Source organism: Heloderma suspectum, chromosome 1 (genome assembly GCF_057233095.1).
Source record: "Heloderma suspectum isolate Gila_16-S chromosome 1, 16-S_ref, whole genome shotgun sequence".
Taxonomy (NCBI): Eukaryota; Metazoa; Chordata; class Lepidosauria; order Squamata; family Helodermatidae; genus Heloderma; species Heloderma suspectum.
The window spans coordinates 138,566,426-138,593,393 of NC_139458.1; the positions used below are offsets into that span (position 1 = coordinate 138,566,426).

General features: G+C 45.4%; 1 protein-coding gene across 6 annotated transcripts in view; it reads left to right on the forward strand.

The window, feature by feature from the left end:
• Positions 1-26,968, forward strand: part of SLC43A3 (solute carrier family 43 member 3) — a 51,960-nt gene that overhangs the window by 14,976 nt on the left and 10,016 nt on the right. For 3 of the 6 annotated variants that reach the window (XM_084803538.1, XM_084803574.1, XM_084803547.1), the window contains exons 2-7: positions 7,600-7,836; positions 9,786-9,915; positions 17,678-17,724; positions 20,164-20,240; positions 20,720-20,812; positions 26,061-26,200. In XM_084803538.1, the coding sequence (XP_084659664.1) occupies positions 7,650-7,836; positions 9,786-9,915; positions 17,678-17,724; positions 20,164-20,240; positions 20,720-20,812; positions 26,061-26,200 (674 nt within the window). In that variant the 5' untranslated portion in view covers positions 7,600-7,649. Of the gene's footprint in view, positions 1-120; positions 259-4,510; positions 4,708-7,599; positions 7,837-9,785; positions 9,916-17,677; positions 17,725-20,163; positions 20,241-20,719; positions 20,813-26,060; positions 26,201-26,968 lie in introns of those variants that run through there. The other 3 variants (XM_084803565.1, XM_084803557.1, XM_084803530.1) reach the window with 3 other exon arrangements.

A 26,968-nucleotide genomic window follows, 5' to 3' on the forward strand; every position in this document is an offset into this window, starting at 1 on the left:
TATAACATTTTTTGCACATACACAATATCAAGGTGCATCTTGGGAGGTGTAGTTTGGAATCTCATAGGTCACGCATCACAACATTACGTGCCCCTTTTCTGCTTGGTTGATTTCACTTAGCCTGCCTGTGTGATGATGTCATGTGATGTTTACTTGTCGTTGCCCATCGCCAGTATGAAGATGGACCCGCAAAGTCGTTCTCGTAGTTAAGAGCTGTGGTGGTAGCAACAAGGGAGGCAACTAATGAGACTGCTTCAAGTAAGTCTTTTGGGGGTCTAGGTGGTAGGATGACTGAAAATTTAGGGGTAGTAGAATCTGTGTACTACTGTACTGTGCATGCACCAAAGCTCACAATCAATTCTGAACTTAATAGTAAATGTGTAATAAATCAATCTAGGCTTGTTAAAAAGGTGAGCATTACGAATGGATGGATTTTGACCAACAAAGTGACAAATTATGAAATTTGGCAGCATCACTGCTTGCATTCCGTAAGGGCAGCAGAGAATATTTAGAGAATTTTCATGAAGAAAGTGGTCTTGCCAGCAGATGTCTCTCCTATTTAAAAAAGACAGAACTCTGTGATGATCAGTAGCAGATCTTGAAAAATAAATGTTCTGGATCCATTCTTAAAGGCACAAAAGATTCAGTACTAGAGTTCGCTGTATAGAGTGAAAGGCCATGCTGTTCCTCTTTTCCTAAGTGTGTCCTTATGCAGTCTGTCCTTTACATTGCTTCATAGTAAAATCAGGACTAGCAGTATGGATTGTATACACATGAATTCAATATTTGTGAATTTGTAAATCTGTAGTTTATTACCTTGATGGGATAACTTAAATCTTTACTTGGTCTCTATTATATCTCCAAAATTTCAGTCTCAACATGTGGAAAGGATATCACTCATACCTTAGAGCGAAACTCCATTCCTGGGAGAGTTAAAATTTCCATCATGCACTGTTCCTCTGTTAAGATACAGCCGTACTTCCTGCATTCCCAAAGTGAACAATTGAGAGTGTGTGATGTGTCTGTGTAAAAGGCACGTATGGTGAATATTTAGTAGGGAAATATACTTTACACATTCACAGAGGCACGCCATTACCACCAGATGATCTCTCATATTGAAAGGTGTGGGCTTAATTCTGGCAATTTGTGGACTTAATTCTGGTTCAAGTTAAGTCCCAGATAGCACAGAGAAATGGGATTTGGAGTGTTTGTGTGTGGGGGAGGGTCAACTTTGCTGGTATACAGTGTTTGGCAGGAGAGTGTGTCTGACAGGATCTTATTCAGTGGTGAGTGTAATGTTTTCTGAATGTGGTCAGAAACGCTCTTCGTTGCTTTTTCATGTTCAAGTGTGTGCGCGCGCATACCTGCGTGCACACAGTACCTGTTTATCAGCTGACTTTTCAGGAGAGCCACTTGCTCTTGGGATCTCCTATTACTCTCTTACTCATAGCATGAAATTAATTTGTGTTGGATGGAATTTGACTGGGTGTGCAGTTCTATGTATGTGGATTAGGGATGGACGAAAGTCACTTACCTGATCCCGAAGCTTGCTTTGCAGTGGGGGGGAGGTGCTCCATCCCTCCCCCCGAAATTCTGGGCTGGGGGGAGGCGCCCCGTCCCTTCCCCCCGAAATTCTGGCTGGGGGGGAGCGCCCTGTCTCTCCTGCCGCGAAACCTCTTCTCCTGCCAGGACGCAAATGGCGGCGGCCGTAGCCGCCGCCGTTTGCATCCGTGTCCTGCAGTCAGCCGTGATAGGCTACATAAATGTTTACATAGCCTATCACGGCTGACTTTGGAAAAAAAAAAAAAAAAGCGCGTACGCAAATGGCAGCGCCCATGGGCGCCGCCATTTGCGTTCCTTATTTTGGCACGGGTAGTCTACGTAAATATTTACGTAGACTACAGCAAAAATAAGGGCAACGCAAATAGCCCATGGGCGCTGCCATTTGCGTACGCGCTTTTTTTTTTCCCCAAAGTCAGCCGTGATAGGCTATGTAAACATTTACATAGCCTATCACGGTGTTTTTTGAAAATCTAGCCATGATAGGCTACGTAAATCTTTACGTAGCCTATCACGTTTGTTGTTGTTGTTGTTTTTTACTTGGAAATGGCGGTGGCGGCAGCCAGTCGGAAGACCGGCCACCGCCGCCGCCGCGCCGCCGCCAGGGACATTCGCACAAGGTAAGTCCCATCCCGGGGGGTAGCAGGGGGGTGGCGGACCGTTTCTCCACCAATTTCGGGGGGGCGAATGCGTTGGCATTCGGCCTCCCAGAGATTCGTGGAGAAATTCTCTGACATCCCTAATGTGGATGCTCATTCTTCAATGGTGTTTTGTTTTGTTTGTAGCTTTTTTTTAATGGAGGGTGGGAAATACTTGTATTTCACATCACTATCTGTTATTGATGGTATCTTGTGTGTGGGTGATCACATTCCTATTTTGGCTGTTTTGAGGAGCATGAACAGGTGCTACTGGGGTCTCCAGGATGCTGCACACACAAAAAGCGTGCATACAAAATTCTACTTTGTGTATCATCGTCATGCTGGAATCCTTTAAAAATCAGGTCATTTGCCATAACAGCAGGGTGGGTGGGGGAATCCCATATTATCTTCCAAATGTTAGTTCCTAAAGGAGGTGGATTTGGTGTTTTGCTTTCAAATTAAAGTAGTACTGACATTTGTCTATGAGGGAAATTATGCTAGGTAGAGAGTTTAGCTCTCCAAGCCATTTAAGTCTGACATCCTCATTTTAAACAATTCCAAGGGAAGCAGCAGTAAGTTGAGTGTAGAGGGACATCTAGCAGCAATTCACCAGTAAACTTGCAGTCAAACGTTATTGAGACCATACTCTGTAAATGAAACTGGAGGAACTCCTGGGAGAGGTTTTCATCTGTCTGTGGGATGATCTTTGGTGACTGCCCACTGTTAGATAATGGGTTGCCAGACTCCTCTTCTCATTTGCTAGTCTGGTGGCTGAGATAAGGGATAGGGACGTTACAGGCCCCAGGGTCTGGGTTGATAGGGATGGGGAGGACAAGCCTGGAGTCATTCATGTTCACTGCATAATACAAGTATAATGGAAGTGGTGGTGGTAGTGGTGAGAGTATAGACAGCTTTTAATTTGGTGTGGTGTTTTTTTTTTAATGGTACCTGGAAATCACATTTTCTGATCTGGAAACTCAACCGCCTAACCCTAGATTTGTGGGGGGTAGCTGTGTTGGGTGAAAATCGCTCTGTACCTGCTCAGAACCTCTGCATATGCTCTAACTACCCCTATTTACTGGGGATAGTTCTTATTTTCTATCCCCTTTCCCTGCTAGTAAGCCCCCATTTTTGCCTTTGGGGAATGCCTTATGGCAATTTTTGTAAGTGTGTGTTCCTAGGTTTGCCATTTGGGTTTCAGCTTCCTACCCCAGGTCTTTAGAAGCTAAAACTGTGAGTTGGGAGAGGAGGGGGATGCTTCTTGTGCACATACCTGCAAATGCCTGCAGGTATTAATGCTAAGGCCCCATGCAGTGCACAGGCTGTCATTTCACACACTTTGGCTGCTGCGGTATATTCTGAACTGTTGATACCATACAGTAGGATGTGTTTCATATATATCTTTAACCAAAAGAACAAACACCCTCTTAACTTTTAAATTAGTGGAGGAGAAGCTCTGACAGAGTAAACCAGTATAGCAGATATGCAGTAGAGTCTTCAGCATTGTGTAATAGTGTGTGTGTGTGTGTGTGTGTGCGCGCACGCGCGCGCGTGTGTGCACGTGTTTGTGGCAGTGATCTTTGATCTGAGAATTAGGGGTGTTATAATCATGCCCCAATTTTCTCTGTGAAATATTCTTTATGAACACCTCTACAGTTCTTTGGCTGTGCCATCTAATTGTCAACAGTAGTGGGATAGAACCCTTGTTCAAATTAACCCCAGAGTTTAGGGTGTTCATGCTTCTGAGACAGAGCGAGGGCATTGTGGGGGGAAGTGAGGCATTGACTCATGACTTTCAGGGAAGATGATGCATTCACACACTAAGAGGTGTTTGCATCCCTTTCACATAGTTTGAACCCCAAATTCTAGGTTACAGTTGGGAAAACCTGCACTACAGTGAGTCCTGTGTGAGGTGCTTCACCCATGTTGTTTTTCTTCCACAGAGATAAAATCTGTAGATCAAAAGCAGCACTTGTGAAGTGCCTCACATGTATTTAATTTATAAGAAGCTCCTGTGTGCCTCAGCTCCAGGGCATGTTCTTGTCACAAAGTAAACATTTACATTACACTTAAGTTTTGGTGTACTCACAGGAAAAATAAATGGCCTGGTAGAAACTAGGAAGGGGAAGGTACTGGAAGAGTTGTATATACATGAAGGTGAATATGTGTCACTGTGCCCATGGCATTTGCTGTACGTTTGCTTGACTGCAGAACTAATATAGGTTTCCACACTAGAGCTTTTGCCCTTTCAACATCTGTTTCCTTCCTATTGGGAGGGGGAGGCTAAAGGGAGGAGAAACTTTGTGGGCGTTCTCTGCTATGTTTGACAGCTAGTCCAAGCTAGACGTGGTCCAGGGCCAGTGTCTATTTCCTGTTGTTGATGTCTCCACAAAGTGTTACTGTCTTTGCCTGGAAGAGCTCTCCTTCTTGAGGATCCCATCTGTCTTCCAGATCCTCTCTGACAGTGGCTTGTGGACAACCACTTTGATCCTGACACTGAGAGGCATAGGTAGGCTATTCTGCTCCTTTCCTCCCGCACGCTGGTGTCCAGTCCATGAGAGTCTAGCCAAGAATATGATGTTCATGCAGAACAAATAAGGCAAAGAGAAAGCTGATGCAGCTGTGAGGAGCGAGGGATCAGGGGTTCGTGTATGGGAAGTTGAGAGTGACTCAGAGAAGTGAGGGACCTCAGGGAGGACTTGGTGGATAGAGCGGATAATATAACCAAGGGATGCCTAGAGACAGCAAAGGAGGGTGGTTGTGCCCTCGTGGTGAGAAGATGGGGATTAGATGAGAATCTGGAGGGAGAAATTTGGAAGAACTAGGGGGAAGACAATAAACCTACTCAATATGAAGCTACCATGAGTAGCTGTGCTGGTCTGTTAGAAAAACATTTTAAAGAACTCAAAAACCTGCTCACTGTTTTGAAACACTTGAGCATAACAAAGGTAATTGGTGGTGACCTAATAACGGTATTGCTATATTGTGGCTTTTGGATTCTAACTACTATGGAGTCAGAGATTGAGAGGAGACAGAAAAGGGGTGGGCATGTGTAAAAACGTTTAATTTGAAATGGATGGGACAGGGAAGGCTGTACTTATTAGCTCCCTCCTGCTCAGTTTACTCCATATTTCCAGTAGAAGATTTCTTCCCTGGGTTTTTACCTAGCTTAGATGGTACTCCTCTGACTTGTGAAAGCCTATAGTAAAGTCAGCGTCCAAGAGGGAATATGCCTGGCTCTGGTACTCCTGTTCTCTCCCCACACTCCCAGCGTCACTCCGTACTCAGCATGGTCCCAGTCTCAGTACTCACTCAAAATGGTTCCCTTCTAAGTGACTGAGTGCTGGTGGTATTTATTTACCAGCCATTGAGGCTGAGCTTGGGTAGTTAATTTAAATGGAACATGTTGATAGGGTTTTGGATTGAACAGGCCCCAGAAATGCAGAACATTATTTTTAACATTTACCACCACCCACAGCTGAGAGGGAACAGGCTTTTATTAAAAGAATGTGTGATTAATGATTCACAGACAAAGCTGCAGCTATGAAGGTTATACAATGCAACATACCCCTACACACAACACACACACACACACACAACACTGACTATCCGTATACAACCCACCTCAATAACTAAAGACAAAACCTCTCTCTGTGCATATTATAGAGTGCTGAAGAAACACCATGGAGACGAGCTTGCCAGCAAGCTAGGATGATGGTAGAGACATAGATAGCGAGGGGGTAACCGGTGGCATAGGCACATGTCAAGCAGGAGGGTAGGTGATTGACAGAAAGTTGGGTGTCTTAAGTTGAGCAGATGGCGGGATGTGAATCTGTGAATGTTGGAGGGAGTTTGAGAGGGTGCATTCCTGTTTAGCAATGATCATTTGTGTAATGAATTATCACGTGTAACTGACACTGGCTCATATTCATAGCTTCTTACCCTTGCCCCTCTCTCCTTCCCTGCTGTCTGTTATATCTTACCCCTGGCCACAGTCTAAATGTAAATTGGAAGCTCATCAGGGCAGGGAGTTGATCTTTTGCCTGTGTTGCTCTGCAACACACAGAATACACTAATGGTGACATATAGACACATTGTTATTGTTATCTCTTTGGCTGCTTGAACCATACATGATGGGGGTTCAACCTCTGCCCCCAAATTCAGTGGGTGAAGCCACCAAATAGAGCTGTCTGGTTGAAGTGCTGCCCAGTGTTCTATTCGTTGTGTCATTGGAAATGCTTTTACAAAGTAGGAAAATGTGTGAAGCCTACAGATGGACATCATTGTGGGCAGTAATCACATATGTGCATATTTCAGTGCATGTATATGTGCTGGGAAGCCGCACATGGACAGGTGGTGAAGTGTGTGTGTGTGTGTGAGAGAGAGAGAGAGAGAAACCATCATGTGACATCTGACATGCAGGTTTCATGTTCTTTCCGTGTAGGAGAAAAGCATGAAGTGCCTCTTTAGAATAAGTTCATATTGCTGTTTTACCATGACATTTAATGAGGATGTAATGTGAGGTCACATTCAGTATCAGCAGCAGCAGCATTATAAACAAGCACATTTCCAGTGTTTAAAGCCTTTCCCATGCATCTTTTAATGACTGCTGTGTAAGGTCCCAGCTGCAGACACCCCCCTCCCCCAACACAAATTCACCTCATTTAGGTTGAGAAAAGAAGCTCCCATTCCAGCTCCCAGTGGAGGTGGAAGTGTAGCAAAATCTTGCAAGACTTGGTGAAATATCATAATGAGACTTCAAACAAGACTTGGGGAGGCCTGTTTAAGGCCTCTCCCCAACCCATGTGTCCCAGTGTCGGTCTGTGGGTGGCTGCTGTCCCGTCAGGCTCTGGTCACAAAGTGTCTGTCTGAGCAGCAGCCTTTGCAGACTCATGACTGAAGCCTAGGCAGCCACAATCAACTGAGAAATTGGCAGGAGGGGGGGATGCTTTGGTGGTAATGGAGTGAGGGGGAGCAAGGGGACATTTTGGGCTCTAGAAAGTAAGATCTGGGGCTCAAGCTCAGGCCTAGTGATGCCCCTGATGCTGTTGTAGGGGAGCCACTACCCAGGGGCATAGGTAACCTGGTGACCTCCAGATGCTTTGGACTATTACTCACATAACCCCTGACCATTGAATATGTTGGCTGGGGCTGATGGGAGCTGTAGTTCAAAACATCTGGAGGGCACCAGGTTGCCTATTCTTGTACTACACATTCCAGCCCAAAGACACCTGTGTCACCTCCATGCTGGATGAGGGTTTCCTCTGTTTAAAATGACCACCGTGTTCCACCCAAATGCGTATGAATTGCAGGGCTGTACAGTGACTCTGATACATGTTGCTTGAATTTCCAAGAGGCTAAATTAGAGCACCATTGATTCCACATTTTCTCTTGATTGTAGGATCAGAAAAGGAATTGCCTCAGGATCAGCAGGGAAGTGTCCGAGAGGCCATGGCGCATCAGAGCTCAAGGATGGCCAAGCGACTGGCCACGCTAGTCTCAGGTCTGGTGGAGTGCATGTGCTTTGCAGGTGTCATTTTTGGATGGGCATCCCTGGTCTTTGTCCTCAAGGATTTGAGCTACTTTGAGGACCTGTGTGTGCCAGCTGCCAATCAAACAACCAATCAAACAGCCCCAGGTATGATCATGGAAGAATGGAAGGGGGGTTGGGGTTGATTTTACTTCTAAACTGGGTTTTTGTCGCTCTGGGTTTATATTATGTACAAATACACATTGGACTAGCTGTGAGTCAGAAATAGCCCTATGGCAGGACTGCACAGCTTGTAATCCCACCAAGTCAAATGCAGTCCACCAGTCATGTATCACGACCTGCCAAGTGCTTGAAACCCTGCTGAGTTTTGCATCCAAGGCAGGTAGTAAAAACCAGAGAGCCCCAAGTGGATCACCATGTATGGCTGATGGGCTAGGTTGAGCTTGGTGGGTCACAGGTTGTGCAGACCTGGCACAAAGGATTGATCAGGGGCTGCACAGTGAATGGGGTGAGTGGGTTTGAGGGCGTCTGTGAACTATTGCAGCAGTGGCCAGAAGGTAGATCTCCAGATGCTTTGGACTTCAATTCCCAGAAGCCCCTGCCAGCATGGCCAATGGTCAGGAATGCTTGGAGTTGAAATCCAAAACATCTGGAGACCTACTTTCTGTCCACCCCTGAACCATGGGATATGAAGAGCCATCTGCTGCTTCGTATTATCAGTGGAGTGCCTGCACAGCTGTTCTTCACAGGGTATTTTCTAGGAACAGCTGAAGGGTGACGTCCCAGATTAGGGCTTCTCTCTGATGTGAGTGCACATCGCTAAAGAAACACCAATGTCCTCACCGTGCTCCTCTCCCGCAAGCATGTGTTTGAAATTGCAGGATGGCTTCCTCCTCGCAGTGGATCTGCTTGAAGAAGGAAATGCAGACTGACCCACTGAAAGAGGCATGCTGGAGTGCTTCCCAAGGAGTAGATCCGCTGGAGCCCATTTCCCCCAGCGGATCTACTCCTTGGGAAGCACTCCAGCATGCCTCTTTCCGTGACAGACTAAGTCACTCATACATAAATAATGCTAGTGTTGCTTTTGTGTATGTGGACTGCAAAAGTTCAAGGAAAAGCACAGGAATGGAGAGAAAGTTGGCCCCGTTTTGTCCTGGATAGAGGGGTGGGGTGGAGGGAACACTGTTGGGGTCCAGGGGTGGACACATATGTCCATGTTGGTTTCACTCAATTTCTCTCCCCCCTCCCCACCCAATCTTAAATTCATTTTGTCCCATTTCCACATCAGCTGGGTTTCAAAAAAAATCTACACACATATCTGTACACATTTTCATACACATTTCTCCTAATATGCACATTTCTTTTTGCACATTTGCCCTAAGTACACATTTTTGCAAGCAATTTCCTCTAGTATAATGCTTTTTTTATTTTATTTTCATGAATATATGCATTTGGATGTGCACAAATGCCCTAATATATAAATTTTTGTAAGCTTTTTTTTTAAAAAAATTGGAGAACTTTATCACAAAATTTGGAAAAGTGTGAGCATTGAAGTATAATTTCATTTCAGTTTGCATATATGTTCGGGAAGTGCAAATTAGGAAAGTCTGCACTAAAATGCAGATCAGATGAATTTCCCCCCCATCCCTATTGAGGAATCAGTCTAACAGAGAATAATCATTCCACCCCCACCCCACCCCACCCGGACATGCCAGGTTTCTAGTGCCAAGGGTCATCCCTAGAACATCTAGTGATGAGTTCTTCTGAGCATGCGCAGAATACACTTTCATCATGATTAAATAACTGCCGCTGGCCCCAGCACTGCTGGAATTAATGGCGAAGGGCTTTCAGTTGAGGGGCTGTGAAACTTTCAGGAGGCTTTGAGCATTTGCTGGTCACATTTTAGGAAGTGAGTCCTGGTTATTGGCACTAGGGCTTGTTGCAGAAGGGGTGAGTTGGGTTGGGGAATATGGAGGATAAAAGGCCAAATATATTGAGATTGAGGGCTACACCCAGTAAGTATGTGCTTGGGGACTTATGCACAGGAGCCATATGGGAGAAAAGGCTGTCTCTGAAAATCCCCTCTCCCTCTGCAGATTGCAGCGCCCAGGATGAGCAGTTCTCCCTCATCTTCACCATTGGCTCCTTCATGAACAACTTTATGACCTTCCCCACCGGCTACATCTTTGACCGCTTTGGCACCACAGCAGCCCGTCTGCTTGCTATGTGAGTGGTGGACACTCAACCCATTCCCTCTGGCACCTTCTCAGAGCTCTCTGTCCCTGTGGCATCAAAATAGGACTGCCAACAACTGGTATTATAGGTCTCCAGTGCCTTCAGTAGTTGTGTTGCAGGAAGAAATTTGGCAGCGGCAAATACTCCCATCATCGCAGCACTGGGAGGCAAGCAGCTTAACCTGCCGAACTCTTTCCTGCCATGCAGCTCTCAATCAGTTAAAGGGCTACAGAGTGAGAGTGGGCAGTCCTAGGCCAAAGTGTGCTCATTCTCTGCAGCCCGATCCAGGGGCTGAAATGGACGAGAGGGTGGTTCCTAGGAGAATGTTCCTGTAGAGTTGGGTCTCCCCTCTGAGGACTTTTGGGTTGCATCCACCTGGGCAGCAGAAGGTGGTGGTTGAATGCTGAAATGATAGGATCGGCCACACCACTTCAGACTGCACACCACTTGGGATTGCTTGTCCATGTAAAAGCACTGTGGAAATAGGAAAAAAATGAGCACACTGGGGAGAAAGGTTCTAGCCCAGCCCTTTCAGGGAGTTGTTAACATAGGGACACATTCAAAACTGTGGTCACCTCCCTGCGGTCTGAAATGGTTGAGTCCTTTGTTGCTGTATGTGTAAACCAGCTTCAGTCATCCTTTTGGAAATGATGGGTGAAGTCCCATACGCCTGGTATATGGGGAGCAGAAGGGAACTGTGTGGTCAGAATTTATTTTCTCTGTTTTCTCTCTCCCTCCGCACCACCCCTCCGATTCTTTCCCTCACTTCTCCCCAGTCCATCAGTTGCCAGACAGCTGAAATGATAAATGTGTTATCTTTGACAACCCAGACCGTCTCCATAAATCCCAGAGTACTGAGTCGTTTTTCCGGGCTTAATACTAATCTTCACGTACTCTAATGCACAGCTTGCCACTCCAGTCAGAGGCAGCTGTGCTCCGAAGAGGCAGAACAGAAACTGCTGCCAGTTTTTCATGCGGCCTTTGCACAGTACTGTGTATAAAATATGAGCTCTCCTGTTCAGGATACTTGATTCAATATATGTGATTGAATATGCATGTGTGCATGTATTACCTTTATTAATATGTTCAGCAAATTTAAGATGTCTGGTAAGGGTTGAGCTAGCAAAAGGAAATGTAGGAAGGGGAGAGCACAGAGACAGGGGAGAGATGATCCATAGGAATTGTGTGATGAATCATAGAATCATAGGGTTGGAAGGGGCCTACAAGACTGTCGAGTTCAACCCCCTACTCAGGGCAGGAAGTCTGATTCCCAGGCAGTCTCCCATCCCAGTACTAACCCGGGCTGACCCTGCTTAGCTTCCAAGATCAGACAAGATCAGGTGCCAATGTGCCCAGTAGCAGCAGTAGAAAGTTGTCTAGGGCACTGAGAGTCTATTCATTCGCATGACCTTTTGCAACCATAGCGGCTGCAGTTTTTCATTTGTCAGCTCCGACTTCCAGTTGGGCTTTGGACTGAACTGCCTGCATGACTGCCGATGGCATGTACGAAACATAGCATGGATAGACTTTGGGCACCAGATCAAAAATGTTCCTGAAAATTGAATTTAGAAAAATCCATTACTTTTTAAATTTTAACCTGGCTACATTTGGATTTGTAGTAAACTTCATTTTGACTCTAGCACTGTGCTCTGCAACGATCCACTGCTTAAGACTTCAAAACCATACTTATTTCTAAGTTTGGTTTTCGGGAATATGGAGTAGCAGGAACATATTTTTTTTTTTCAGAGTCTGAAATAAAATCTGAAATGCCCACTATATCCAGATTCTTCACTTGTCTTGTGAACGTGGTAGATAATATGGAATGCAAGAGTGTCCCTGAGTTGTTGTTGTTGTTGTTTAAGCTACTTCTATACCGCTTGATAGCCTAAGATTTCTAGGTTTGCATAAAAAAAACTATATAAAAAGCAATGCAAAAACAATATAAAATAACAAATGCATTAAAAACGTTACAACATGAACAGTAATAGAGCAGTGCATAGTGGAGCTGGCACTTCAGGGAAGGTAGCAGGTTATTTTAGATTGCCAGGGATTTTCGGTAGAGAGTAGGTGACAAGGTATGTGGGAGACACTGTCATTTTAGCTTTGGTGGTAGCCAGAAGAAAGGTCAATAAAGGATTCAAAGATTGTACTACTATCAGCACAGAAGATGTTCTTTTGAAAGAGATTGAAAATGAAATTACCAGTATTGTAAAGCCATTATACAAATCTGTGGTGTGGCCACACTTAGAATACTGTGTACAGTTTTGGTTGCCCCATCTCTGGAACGGAGCTGGAAAAGGTGCAGAAACACGCAACCAAATTGATAAGGGGGCTGAAACACCAAAGAGGGAAGGCTACATCGTTCAGAGCTTCTTAGTTCAGGATAAAGACAACTAAGGTGCAAATCCCATGCATGTTTAGACAGAAAAAAGTCCTGCTACTCCCAGCATGCCCTGACTAGCTGGGAGTTGAAGGACTTTTTTCTGTCTAAACATACATAGGATTGCACCTTAAGTGGGGACAAGATACAGGTTTAGGAAAAGATGCATGATGTGGACAGAAAGATGTTTTTCACCCTGTCTCATAATACTAGAACTTGGGAGTCACTGATGAAACTGATTGGCAAGGTGATTCAGAACAGGCAAAAGAAAGTACTTCTTCATGGGGCAGATAACTAAGGGTGCTCCTAGACAGCGGCTAGAAGGCCATAGGATTTTTTGGTCCCCAGAAATCTGGCTCCCCGCCCGCACTGCCTAGTAAGTGTTACTGAGTTCCGCTCCTACTTGGATGGCTGATTCCAGAAGGTGGTGCTGGGGGATTATTGCTCTGTGCCATGGCAATTATGCCATGGGGTTCCACAGGGCTCTATTTTATCCCCCATGCTGTTTAACATCTACATGAAACTGCTGGGGGAGGTTATCCGGAGGTGTGGGCTGAGGTGCCATCAATATGCGGATGACACCCAGCTCTACCTCTCTTTCTCATCAAAACCAGGTGAGGCAGTGGCTGTTCTGAATCAGTGCCTGGGCACGGTAATGGACTGGATGAGGGCTAATAAACTGAAACTCAATCCAGACAAGACGGAGGTACTGTTAGTGGGTGGTTCGTCTGCCTGGCTAGGTGATATTCAACCTGTTCTGGAGGGGGTTGCACTCCCCCTAAAAGATCAGGTTCGTAGTCTGGGGGTGCTCTTGGATACAGAACTGTCACTTGAGGCACAGGTGAACTCAGTGGCACGGAGCACTTTTTATCAGCTTAGGCTGGTATACCAACTACGCCCTTATCTGGACAGAGATAGCCTAGCTACAGTTATCCATGCTCTGATAACTTCTCGTCTGGATTACTGCAATGCGTTATACGTGGGGCTGCCTTTGAAAACGGTCCGGAAACTTCAGCTGGTCCAAAATAGGGCAGCAAGATTGTTAACAGGGACTGGCCTGCGAGCTCATATTACGCCAGTACTTTTCCAGCTGCACTGGCTGCCAGTCCATTTCCGGGCCCGATTCAAAGTGCTGGTGTTAACATTCAAAGCCCTTAACGGCTTGGGGCCAGGTTACCTGAAGGATCGCCTCCTCCCACATGTGCCTGCCCGGACCTTAAGATCATCATCAGCGGCCCTTCTCTGTGAGCCCCTGCCAAAGGAAGTGAGGCGGGTGGCTACTAGGAGGAGGGCTTTTTCTGCTGTGGCACCCCGGCTCTGGAATGAGCTCCCTAGTGAGGATCGCCTGGCGCCTACATTCGGCGCCAGGTGAAGACCTTTTTATTTTCCCAGGCATTTTAGCATTTTAGCTTTCTAAATTTTTATCTTTGCTGTTTTCAATCTGTATTTTAAACTCTTGCACTGCTGCTAGGTTTTATTGTGGTTGTATTGTTATATTGTGGTTTTAATGTTCTATATTTTTTAAATTGTTTTATTGTGTGTTGTTTGGTTTTAATTTTTGTGAACCGCCCAGAGAGCTTCGGCTATTGGGCGGTATAGAAATGAAATAAATAAATAAATAAATAAATAAATAGTAAGAGGCACGGTTCTTACCAGTTCTTACTCTCCCCAGCTCTGCGCTTGGAAGAGCAGCGAGGAGCAGCTGAAAAGGGGGCGTTCCCAGGGGCGGGGAGGGGAAGGGACCGTGGAAGTGCCAGTACGATGCTTCTTATGTGTCATCTGGCCTCCCCCCACCGTTTCTGAGGTGCCCCAATTAGGCAGCCTAAATCAGCTGTTTAGCCACAAATGCAGGGTGGCTGGAGATGATCCCCTCCATGCTCAGCTCACCCTGCATTGGATAGTCAGCCTCCTCCGAGTTCAGAGGCAGCCAACTATCCCCATAGAATTGCACCCTAATGATAACATTCATTGCCACAGGATATGGTGATTATGCACAGTGCCTCTGCCTGAGTTCATCCTAGCTGCAGGCCTGGACAACTTTAATAAGTATTAATCAAGGGCAGTACTTTGATTGCAGGCCCAGAAGGGCAGGGAGGTCAATGAGCCTAAAGCAGTGTGATGCTAATTTTTAGTAGCTGGGAATCTGGCCCTGTTGTCTGTTTATTAAGTTTATGATCAACTAGGAATAGGGGCCCATTACATTGTTTGGTGATAGGGTCCAAGGTCTTCAGTGGAGCCCTGCTGATTTGTACCGGCAAGGAGTCTGTTGTGTGATTGAGGTTTCCAATCAGTGCAATCCTTATTTCAGCCAACCGAGCTGGAAGTCCAAGGGTTCCTGTGTCCATAGGACAGGAAGTTGCTGTTTGCTGCCACTGCAATTTAAGTTCCTTAATCACTTGAGTGTATTAATGGAGTGGGCAAAGTCATGCAGCTCATGTGAGTGGACTGATCAACCATGTGCAAGAGGACAGTGCTGAGGTGGCTATTTTGGGTTCCCCCACTCTCCTGCCTCCCAACTCTGTCAGGGCCAAGGGCCAACTCAGTGAAGTTGTCTATGACCACGTCAGCTTATAACGCAAGGACCTGTCTGAGAGACACATAACTTCAGCAGAAACCTGTTGGGGTCTGCATTCCAGCAGTGGAGCCAAAACAACAACACGTTCCCCACTCCTGGTTTAAGCAGTAGAAAAACCACACATTAAAAGACCATAAAAATAAGAATGCTTTCAAAGAAAGGGATGCCAGTCAAGTCTCCCAGTGAGGCCATCCATATGGTGGAGAATTAAAAATAAAATAAGATAAAAAGCTGGCAACCTCTTTTGAATAATCATATCCACATTCTACCTTCCTGCACACACCCAGCTCCATCCAGCCAAAGTTAGGCAAACTTTAGCAATTTCAACAGGAAAGTTTGCTTGTTTATTTATTTCTATACCATGCAATAGCCAAAACTCTCTGGGCGGTTCACAAAAATTAAAACTACAAAGTACAACATAAAACAATATAAAATAGGAAAGCTTAAAACTACAATATAAAACCAGAATAAAACCTAGCAGCAATGCAGAGATTTAAAATACAGATTTTAAATAGCAGAGCTAAAAGACCTAAGAGTGCTAAAATGCTGGGAAAATAAAAATGTCTTCACCTGGCGCCAAAGGAGTACAATGTAGGTGCCAGATGAATCTCTCCAGAGTGCTCATTCCACAGCCCGGGTGCCACAGCAGAAAAGGCCCTCTTCCTGGTAGCCACCTAACCTGGTAGCCACTTCCTTTGGCAGGGAGCATCTCTACACCAGCCTAAAATGCCGCCTTTAAAACGGGGCTTTCTGCTACCGTTTTAAATGCAGGATCACAGTGGACTCCCTTTACATGTGCTTCCTTTTCCCCCTCCTTCTCCCCCCTTATCTGAGTCTACCATACGTTTTATTGATCTAGCTCCTCTTCTTGCGGCTTTTCCTTTTTCACGGAGGGAACTCAAGTGGAACACAAGTGGGGTAATTTAATAGCTTAGTACCTCCAATCTTTTTAACAATTGAATAAGGGTAATTTAGTGCAGGAGACACCTTGGAGGTTCACGACATCATCTAAAGGGCCCGCAAACTTCCATGAGTGAGTAATCTCAATAGCAGGATAAAAGCTCCATGTGAAGAAGCCCAGGGGCTCCAAAGAAGCACCCCCTGAATATGAGCAGGCAGGTCCAGGTAGGCACATATGGGAAGAGGCGATCCTTGAGATAACCTGGGTGTGTGTTGCTGCTGATTCTTCCATTGAAATATGTAGTGCTGAAAAGTGTCTTGCTTTGTCTGGACCATATCCATTGGATTGTGAAAGAGGCTTTTGTCAACTATAAACAGGAGATTAAAATAATAAAGATGGGTAGGAAATGAATCACCTTGTGAAATGCAGGTGTAAAATTTTATTTGCTTTTTCAGGACTTCTGCCAAAACACCGGGGGGGGGGGGGAGGCGGAGGAGGAGGTCAGCCAGCAGTGACAGAGGTGGCCTGCCCCCTCGCCTTTGTAGCATTGGGCAGAGAGAACCTGGGAGCAGGCAAATGTGTCAAGCTGGAAGGGCAGGAAATGAGGTGTGCCAGCAAGCATGGTACCAGGGCTGTGAGATTAGGAAGCCTTTCCTCATTCGGTGAGACTAGAGGCTGAAGCCAAAAGGCCTGCTGCAAGCAGCGCTTTCCTTTCATGCTGCAGGTGTGCCTTGTACAGCTAGGACCTGTAGAGCTGGCTAAAGGCTGCTGTGCTCCCTTTTCATTGTGAGTTAATCCCATCCCAGTCTCTTGTTATGCCTAGAGAGCCGAGCATGCCCTGGCTAGGGAGGGACTCGGAGAACTCTCTGGAACTCTGTGAAGTTAGCTGAAGGGGGGAACTTGATGGGTCAGAACCTGGTTTGAAATTCCTTTGTAGCCGGGTGGGGAGCCTCTGACCGACAGGCTATATGTAGAGCCCAGAGGGCCTCTCCACCTGACCAGCCAGCCTTCTGCCAGGTATCTCTGTGTGATCTCTATGCTCCTCCTGGACTGCTCAGCTGTTTTCCAGCATCCCACTTTCACTGTTCAGTCGAGCAGTGGGAAAACAGTTCAGGTGCAGGGGAAACTTCACAGACCCGTTTTCCATGCTCCTCAGCTGTTTTCTAGAGATCAGCTGAGCAGCACTGGAGATTTAAACCACAACTTCCCAATGTCCACTCCCGCCCCCGCTCTGAGAAATTCTCCCAGTGGCGCCGATGGGCACTTGCTTCCCAATGCAAACAAGCAGCTTCAGAGGAGTGATTTTCCTCAGCATCACAGCAGGGGAGGAAAGGGTTCCCTCCAAGCTTACTGTCATTTCCATAATTAATCTACCCTCTCAGCTGATGCTGTTTGCCTTTAACTGTGCAGGTTTTAAAAATATATATATGTAATGCAAAGACACTTTGAACTCGCATGTAGTTTGGCCCTAAGTGTCTGCCCACCAATGAAACCAGAGAAACCATCCTCATCCTCATCATAATGAGCCTGAACTGGAATATTTTAATGGTTTCACTTTCTGCCCACTAGCCCTCTGTCTGGATCTTTTTCACCGCCCCTCTGATTTCACCCTTGCATTCTCTTCCTTGTCATGGTTTTCTTCATCCTTTCCCAGAAGTCTCCCTCTGTTTTCATTTGATCCCTCAATTCTGAACTTCATCTCACTGAATCCTCTCTTTTCATCCATGGCACATAGCCTTCACAGCTGCCTGCTGTCTGCCTAAAGGATGGGAGGCTGATGAATGCCCACTGTGTCTGATGGGGGATGGATGAAGGGAGAAAATAGTTCACCTTATCTACCCATGTGTCCACAGCCCAGTGCCCATTTGGTAGCTCAAGGCATCTCTTTGTCTTCCAGATCTTCCTACACCTCCGGTACCCTCCTCATTGCATTTTCCTCAGCAGGTGAGTGCTCCTGGATGAAGAGCCAGACTGAACTAAACATGTGGGATGAGATTGAATCTTCGGCAAATAAATAGTAGAAGTGCTGGATTTGAGAGTGCTGTAGGGAGGGACATCTGTCAGCATTGGCCCTGTGTGGTTGGTTTTTGCTAGGACAGCAAGTTTTAATTTTATTTAATTTCTATACCACCCATTATCCAAAGTGCTCTAGGTGGTTCACAAAATAAAACTTAAAACCATAAAATACAATAGCATAGTAAAACATAATATAAAAACCTTAAGCTTAAAACTAAATAAAACCAAAGTTAAAAACAAGGTTAAAGCATTGCAAAGATCTAAAAATGCATTAACCCCATTTTTAAAACTGAAGGACTGAATAGCCTGGGAGGAATAAAAAAAAGTCTTCGCCTGGTGCTGAAAACATCACAGTGTAGGTGCCAGGCAAGCCTCTCTGAGGAGGGTATTCTACAACTGGGGTCCCACCCTTCTTTAGTGGCCTCCCACCACCTCATTCGGCGGGGCACCCAGAGAAGGGCCTCCGAAGGTGCTCTTAGGGTCCAGAGAGGTATACATGGAAGGAGACAATCCTTCAAGTAACCTTGGCCCCAAGCCCTGTAGGGCTTTGTAGATTAACACCAGCAGTTTGAATTGGGCCCAGAAATGGACTGTCAACCAGTGCAATTCATAAAGCATTGTTATAATATGATGAAATTGGCCAGTCCCTGTTAACAGTCTCATCACCCTGTTTTGGACTAACTGAAGTTTGCAGACTGTTTCAAAGGCAGCCCCACATATAACGTGTTGCAGTAATCTGAACAGGAGATTACCAGGATGTGAATAACTGTTGCAAGGCTGTCTCTGTCCAGGTAGGTTCATAGTTGGTATATCAGCCTAAGCTGATAAAAAGGTGCTCCCGCGCTGCGGAGGCTGTCCCTCCAGTTACAGTGCTGAATCCAAGAACACCCCCAAGCGAGGAACCTCATCCTTTAGGGGGAGTGCAATCCCCTCCAGAACAGGTTGAATATCACTCAAGTTAAGTGTGGGAATGTCCTGTCTGTCATAGTCCTCCAAGAGTTGGGCTCTGTAGATACAAAGCTTTGATGGTTTATTTTCAGTGGAAGTGCTTAAGCCATGTTTAAGCCAGCCACCCTCCTTCAGAACATTCAAAGTGTGACAAAGGATCCCTGACTTACCATTATTTAGCATGCCTGTGCATGTGTGTGCAAGCCCTAAATGACTAGGGGTCAGATCGTCTCCTCCCATATGTACCTGCCCAGACCCTAAGATAACCTTGAGCAGTCCTTCTGTGGGAGCCCCTGCCAAAGGAAGTGAGGCAGGTGGCTACCAGGAAGAGGGCCTTCTCTGCTGTGGCACCCCAGTTGTGGAATGAGCTCCCTGGGGAGGTTTGCCTGGTGCCCATGTTGTGCTCTCTCCTGTGCCAGGTGAAGACCCTTTTTATTTTCCCAGGAATTTTAGTATTCTAGTATTCTAGTCTTTTAGTCTTTTATTTTAAATTTGTTACTATATTGTAAAACTCTGCATTGCTGTTAGGTTTTATTCTGGTCATACTTGATACTGTAGTTTTAAGCTTTTATATTTTAGATTGTTTTTATGCTGTACTTATGGTTTTGGTTTTTGTGAACCACCTAGAGAGCTTCAGCTATTGGGTGGTATAGAAATGTAAAAAATAAATGTGTGAAAACACCATCAAATGCATCTGGTGGGATATAATTGGTTTTAATATAAATGTAATAAATAAAATTGCATTCATTTATGTGTGGAGGAACATAAGATGCCTGGATGGGTCTATATTGGGAAGTTGTATGTGTGTGGATAAACTTGAAGCTTTATGCTTTAGAAATGTGCATTATCAACTTCTTTGGTATTAAGGGGTACTTGTGGAAAGAAAAGAGAAAGTGGGGTTATGTTAACTACATGTGTGGGATGTGGTGTGCATGTCAGAGTTTCTATGTCTATAACAATGGCAAGGGGGAGAGAGACACTGTCTCTCTCTCTCTCTCTCTCTCTCTCTCTCTCCCTGTTTTACCTCTGCCCCTGGCTGGCATCTTGTACTAATTTTTATCCACAGATAAAGACAGGCCAGAAAGCAAAATAACTGGGCTCATCCTTCCCATTGCTGACTTCTCAGTCCCCTGAGCTGGCATAAATAGTTATATTGGCAAAGTGTGCTGAGTCTCCTGTATTTAGTGTGTGGACTGGAGAATCATAGGATAGTATGCCTGTATGACATTCTTGTGAAATATATGAACACCTTCTGTTGTACTGGCACAGCTAACTTTTCAATATTGTGCTGTGTGTGTGTGTGTGCACGAGTGAAAGGAGAAGAAAAGGTGATATGTTGTCCAGCTGTGTCTACATTGTGAGCATAATAAGCCGGTGACTCAGATGGGCCTTCCACTGATTTTTTCCCCCTCCTTGCAGCCACTGCAGTGATGCTATTCCCAGCACTAACATTTCTCTCCATTGGTGGAATCCTCCTCATCCTCACCAACATGCAGGTTTGATGTTCTTCCCTTGTGCGTTCTGTTGGAGAGGGGAACTAGGAGAAGAAATAGCTTACAGGAGACCTTTTGTGGCGGCGGTGGTGGAGGGGACTAGTTTAACCATGAAATGACATTTTCCTTGGGTGGGAACGGATTCCAGAGCAGGTACCATTTCTCTGCCTCCAGTCTACATATTTGTGAAACATTAAACATGAGATGGGGAAGTGGTGCCATTTTGACTTTTTCTTCCAAGTTCAAAAATGTTTAAGCCTGATGTAGAGCTGAAAAACATCAGATGGTGGGAATAGAAATGGAAGAAGTTAGTTTGATGATGGATGGATGGGTTGCTTTTGACCTGTTAGTAGGTTGCTTCTCCACAGCTATGCTCTTGTGATCTTATCAAAGCTCACAGAGAATTGGGCCCTTTTGCTGTGATCAGCTGGCCATTCCAGAAAATAAGTCAATTTGTTTTGGGGTTTTATTTGTCTCTCCAGGTTGGGAATCTGTTTGGAAAACATCGCTCAACCATCATTACCTTCTACAATGGGGCCTTTGACTCTTCTTCTGCTGTATTTCTTATCGTCAAGGTTAGTGGCTATTTTCTAACGGAAATAGAAAATATTGGAATGGAAAAGGTGTAGCATTGCCACAGTTTCTTAAGAAACAAACACAACACCAAAAGGAATTGTGCAGCTATTCCGTCTTTTTTTCCTTAACCAATTATTTTTCTGGTAAGAAAAAGAGATGTAAGGAGTGGTAGGAAAACACGGGAGGGCTACAAAATGAAGACATCATTTGGACACACACATCTGGACACCCCCCCCCTCGCTCGAAGTTCCATGAGCATGCTTCTAGAAGTAGGGCTCCTAGTGCTGCAAAATCATTGCTTTTCTGACATCAGCTACAATCAGAATTGCAATAGACTTTCTGCACATTCATTGCTTTTTTTGTGTGTATGGATCATACTGTGTTCCATCCACACTAGCGGGATGGGACATAGCTGTGTGGGTGGGGGGAAAGGACAATTCTTCCCCCTTCCTATTTTCCTAATGTGCTTGTGGGTTCTTCAGAAAAAAGAAAACACTGACTGTAAAGCAGGGATGGAGGGGTCTTTCTCTCTATGCTGCCCCCTGCCCCCCCCCCTACACCAGTGCTTTGAACTCCTGTTTTTTTCCTCCCTGGCTCCAGTACCAAACATGAACTGGACAGGGAGAAAACTCCAATTTACGTTAACTTTTAAAAATTGTTTTAAAACGAATGTGAGGACTTATTGCTGCCTTTTCTCATCCTGAGCAGCTCCCTGTAGTCTCTAGCAACCCAGCCTTTTAAACTTTAACACAAAGCACTTTGCTGGCAGTGAGAAGAGGCTTGGTACTGAGCGGATTCCCTCCCTGTCAGCTGCACAATTGCTGCTTTGTAAAACCAAAGCTTCATTACCCCAATGCCACCACAAAATGGTCTCACACTATTACATTTTTCATAGTCCTTGGTCAATTCTGTTTTATCAGAAATCCACTAACGTTCCTTTTTTTAAAAGCAAAGTGAAAAATGAAGCAGGCCTTTCAGTGCTGATGTTGGAAGAGTTTGTGTTCCAGGAGTAAAGCAGTAAACCAGGAGGGGGAACCAAATTTGGTCTGGAGACCAAATTGCCACCCTGACCAATGAGGCAGGTCGGATGGCATCAGGAGGTGAGCCCACACCATGAAGCCCCTCCCCCTGACACTAACCCTCATCCCAGCCATTTTGCCTTGCTTTGTGCAGAGAGAGGCACAGAGTAAGGGACTTGGCTGGTGCCTGGAGGAGCGGCTTCTCCAAGAGCTGGCAGAGCTGGTGCCTTCTTTGTGCATCACTTGTTGTCGTGATTGGGGCAGCAAGTGGCACATGAATGGACTCAGTTGGTGCTTGAAGGAGCAGCTCCTCTAAGTGCCAGCTGAGTCAATGGCTTTGCATGCTGCTTGTCCTAACTGAGATGATGACCAGCAGGCAAAGCCGGATCCTACTGTTATCTCCGATCTGTGGTCGGAGATAACAGCGGTAATTCTCCTGCATATTGCTCCCCCTCCCAGTTGGCAGGAATCCAAGGAGCATCATAGGCCAGAGGTTCCCCATACCTGCAGTAAAGGAAATAATTAATTAATTGGCTGCTAATGCTGTTGGAAGAGCCAGAAGCAGATTGCACCAAATGCATGCGTACATTTTTTTAAAAAAGAATTGAGAAGATTCCCCTCCCCATCAGCAACAGGATCACTTATTTGTAAAAAAAGAAAAGAAAAGAAAGCCTTGGTGCTCCACTCCTACCACAAAGTTGTCTCACACAAATTTGTTTCACAAACCTTGTGCAATTCTGTTTACCAGAAGTCTGCTAACATACATTAATATTTTAAAAGGCAAACTGCTAAGCAAGCTGCAAACAGGCAATTTCAGTGCTGCTGTTGAAGATGTTGTGTTCCTGAAGTAAATTAACAATGGAAACAATTAAGTGGCTGGCAATGCTGTTTGGAAAAGCCAGAAACAGTCCTCACCAAATGCATGCATACACTTCCTTTTTTTTAAGATCAAGCAAAATGTTAAGAAATACTTGAAGAAAATGGCAACACTTTAGGGGGAAGGAATTGAGTTGCAGGACATGAAATGGTTCTGTAACAGGAAATGTACGGCAAGCAGTTGGGAAAGGGTGGGCATCTCCAATATGTCATCAATCTTCCCCAGAGACAGCTCCTCCATCAAACTTCCCTTACACATTTTCTTCTCCACACATTCAAAGAAATTGCATGGCTATTCTTCTCTTTCCCTCCTTAATGGATATTCCACTTTAAGCAAAAGGTCAGGAAAATTGCTGGGAACACGTCGTGGTGAGAGGGGATTACAAATGTACGATGTCATCTTGAGGACCCCATTAAATGTGAACAAAAAAACCTTGGCAATTCCAAAATAAATCCTCATCTGAAAGCACCCCGGCTGTGCATTTTCTACCTAAGAAATGATAGATTGCCTCTATGATGCTGAACCGTCAGCCTAGGCATAGAACCATCACATGGTCATCTGTGGCAGGGAAGGGGAGTATGGTGGACGCAACTAGCCAAGGCATCACCTCTCTTGTGCCCCACTTAATCTATCAGCACCCATTGAGCCAGTGACTGGCTTTGTAATGGCCTGAACTTGCAGCTGATTTAGACATTGAAAGAAACAGCCTGGTCAAAAACAGGACAGAGGACAACCTTAAGCGAGCAAGATATAAGGGTGGGTGTAAATCAGACTTCCCCAACCTGGTGTCCTCCAGATGTTTTGGATTACAACTTCCGTCAGCCCAAGCCAGCATGGCCAGTGGTCAAGGATGAAGGGAGTTGTAGTCCAAAACCTCTGGAGAAGGCTGGTATAGATGATGCAGTGGGGAGAGAGATCACAATTTGGGTGATTGGAGGGGAGGAGACAAGCAAAATCAGAGGGAAAAGTGGTGGAGAAAAATACTGAGATTCCAGATTAAGTATTCTGGGACATTTAATCTGTATTAGTTTCTCATACTTAAAACTAAGATCATATGTAGCGATTTGTCTCTCCTCATCCTGAGCAAATTCATTTTCCAGTTAAAACACAAAAACAATGCTCATCCCCTCATGCTTGTACAATTGATAGATTAGCTAACGGATGCTCTCTGAAGAGTGTTAGCTTAGCAAACTGTCAGCCACTTTGCTATAGGACACTGGAGAATTAACAGTGTCTGCAGCTTGTTGTGAACATGGGGCATTTTCAGACCATTAATCCTCTTAGCAGTTCAATTAGGTATTAGGTGTCACCCCTGTGCCTTCAGCTGATTCCTAGTTAGGTCAGAGCAGAGGCTAAGGGCCACACAAGGTATGATGCACAGTCGCCTGTCTCATTCTGCCAACAGACTAGTTTTTCCCCAGTGAAAAGTAGCCTCAGGGAGCTTTTCCCTTTGGGTGCTTCCAGATGAGACTTTAATTGTGTAATTGCTCTGCCTCATTCATGGAATTTTACAGGAGGTTCAGACAACCTCTTCTTCAGTAACCTTCCCACTGCTCTCTCCCCCCCCCCGTTTTTTCTTACCAGAAAAAAAGTAGCTGCGCAATGTATTTTGATTGGTAAGGCTGGGGGCCCTCTGTCTGGAACCACCCTTGGAGCAAAGGTTTAGGGTGGTGTGGGGGAAAGAGGTTATTTAACCCTTTCTCTTCTTGCTGTTTGTCTACTGAAAATGCCCCCCCCCCCCATTATACCCTTTCCCTCATGGGTGAGAAAGCAGCATGTGGAGTGGAAGGGTGGGGATTTTGAGTGGATAAACATCAGGAAGGGAAAGGGTTAAACAGCCCCCTCCCATTTCTCCATTTAAACTCACAATGCCTCAGCCTTTATTTCATTAAACAATTGGGGATGAAGAAGAGAGAGGCAGGATCATGCCACCTGTAGTTTGGTCCTGAGAACTTAGTTATCAACTACCATTCAGTCAGGGACTCAACCCTTTGCCTGGAATGTATTGATAGATTTTGTTTTCCGTACTGAGCCTTTCTGACAAGGCTAATATACCCAAGAGATTCCTGATTGGATTATTGGAACACCGTACATCACAGGATTCAAACACACAGCAGAAGACAGTCCAGTCCCTCTTTTCGTCAGCATTACAGTTGTCTCTTCGGATGCAAAGTACTTTGGATGCAGTTCGATTAACACTGTCCAGATATGCATTGAGCTAAGACATTACTGTGATTTGGTGAGAGAGCTCATGAGGAAAATAAGAAGCACATAGAATCCTTTGATGACATAAACCAGCCACGTTGCAGAGAACGTGGGGAAGTAGTAAAAGCAGAGCGAAAGTGCAGCATGCTTGCCTGATTTCAGCAGGAAGTTGTGGTTAAAGTAGAAGACTTGACATCAACCCCCAAGGATTCAGTTACAGCTTTGGTACAGCACTGTGCATGTATGTGATTATGTTGCTTTCCTAACTCATGAATCAGTTTTCTAAAGCTGCATTATGGAAAAACTGCTCACAGTACAGAATGTCAGGCATGATTTGCTGGTGGTGTTTTATAGTTCCTCTTCCTAGAGAAATAAATAACTGAGGTCCAGAGATCAGAAGCTTCTGTGCTATGGATTGTTAGGCAAAGCATGGAGGAACCCTACCATGTAGGGTAGGGGAGTGTTGAACTTCAGACCCACAGTTCAAATCCAGTCCTCCAGGGTTCCAGGCCATTCAGGGTTCCCTAGACGGCCAGTTCACTTTCCCCTGGCTGCTGATTGTTTGGTGATTTCCCAGCTTTTGCACATTTCTTTTCCCATTCCCCAAGGTTGAAATGCCTCTCCTAATGCTTAATTACTGGCAGAAAGTGTGATATGCTGAAATATGCTTCTTCAAGTATTTTGGCCTGGCCAAATTTTCCTTTGGCCCCACCCACCACTGGAATTCCCCCCCCCCAGCTTCTCCATAATTGACTCCTGCCCATGGACTGACAGAGGGTCCCCGCCCCTGACCCTAGGGCCTCTCAAGAAGGGAACAGAAGGAAAGGCAGTGTAGAGGGAAATTCACCTGGAATGGTTAGGGGCAGGCAACAGATAAGTTGCTGCCAGCACCACTGATTCTCTTGGGGCCAAATTAGACATGAGGTTAAATACATTTTTGCATTTAGCATGCACATTTTAAAAACAAAACTCTACAGGCAGCTGCTGGAGAGAGCTGATAATTAGCAGGATTGCAGCTGGTGTGGAGGAGGAATTTAACCCTGTCCTCCCCTGATGTGGTCCTGAGGAATATGAGTGATCAGAGCACACTGATAACAGAGTAGAAGTGCAGGTAGGGTTCCTCAGGCTTGTGCTGTTTGCCCACAGCTGCTGTTCGAGCAAGGCCTCTCGCTGAGAACCATGTTCCTCGTCATGTCCGCCTGCAGTGCCTGGCACTTGGTCCGCACTTTCTTCCTGATGCCCCGCCACCATATCCCTTACCCCTTGCCCCCAGGATACACATATGGGTAAGCAGCACTTGTCTGTACCCCTGTTTGATATGCAGCTGACTCCCCTGTGTGTTCTCAAAACTCTCAGTCCCTTGTCTGTCTGTCTCCCTCCATTTTGTCCTTCTTTCCTTTTTCAAGCTACTATAGTGCTTGGAAACTCATTGACTAGAGAGAAAGAAGATATCCCCAAAATATTTTGTGACTTGTTCTATTAAAAGCAATCCTGCTTTTCGAATGCTTCTTCAAGCAGCTGCTGTGAACACAAGCCCTGGGATTCACACAGGGTCAGCAACATCTCAACTAATCACTGTAACTATGCCTTTAATAGCAGTTTGGTGTGCAAACTTTTCAGGTGTTAATGTTTATATCCAAGCTCTGAAAAGCGTCATCTGCTGATTTTTTTGCATATCATCCTGCTCTTGAAGGCTAAAGAGTAGCCAGGCAACTTTTTTGGGTGAGTTGGTAATCCAAGGTTAACATCCTTCCTTGTACATGCCCCCTCCCAAGCTTTTTTTGTGATGATCTTTCAGCAGCACGGTCAGAAGTTCCTTTGAAGAATGTAATCTGGAGTGCACAGGTGCCATTTTGGCATCTTCAGAAATACCTTCAGTTTAAGAGCAGAACACGTGGCCTTCACGGAAATGATGCAGGAAACTTCAGTCCGCCAAATGAACCCATTGTTTCAGCATGCCTGTAGTTCAGGCAAGTATCACTAACAGCCTAGTCCTTAGCATGTTGAAATAAGGGCCAGGTTATGTTACATACAAGTGCGTGTTACCTGTAGCC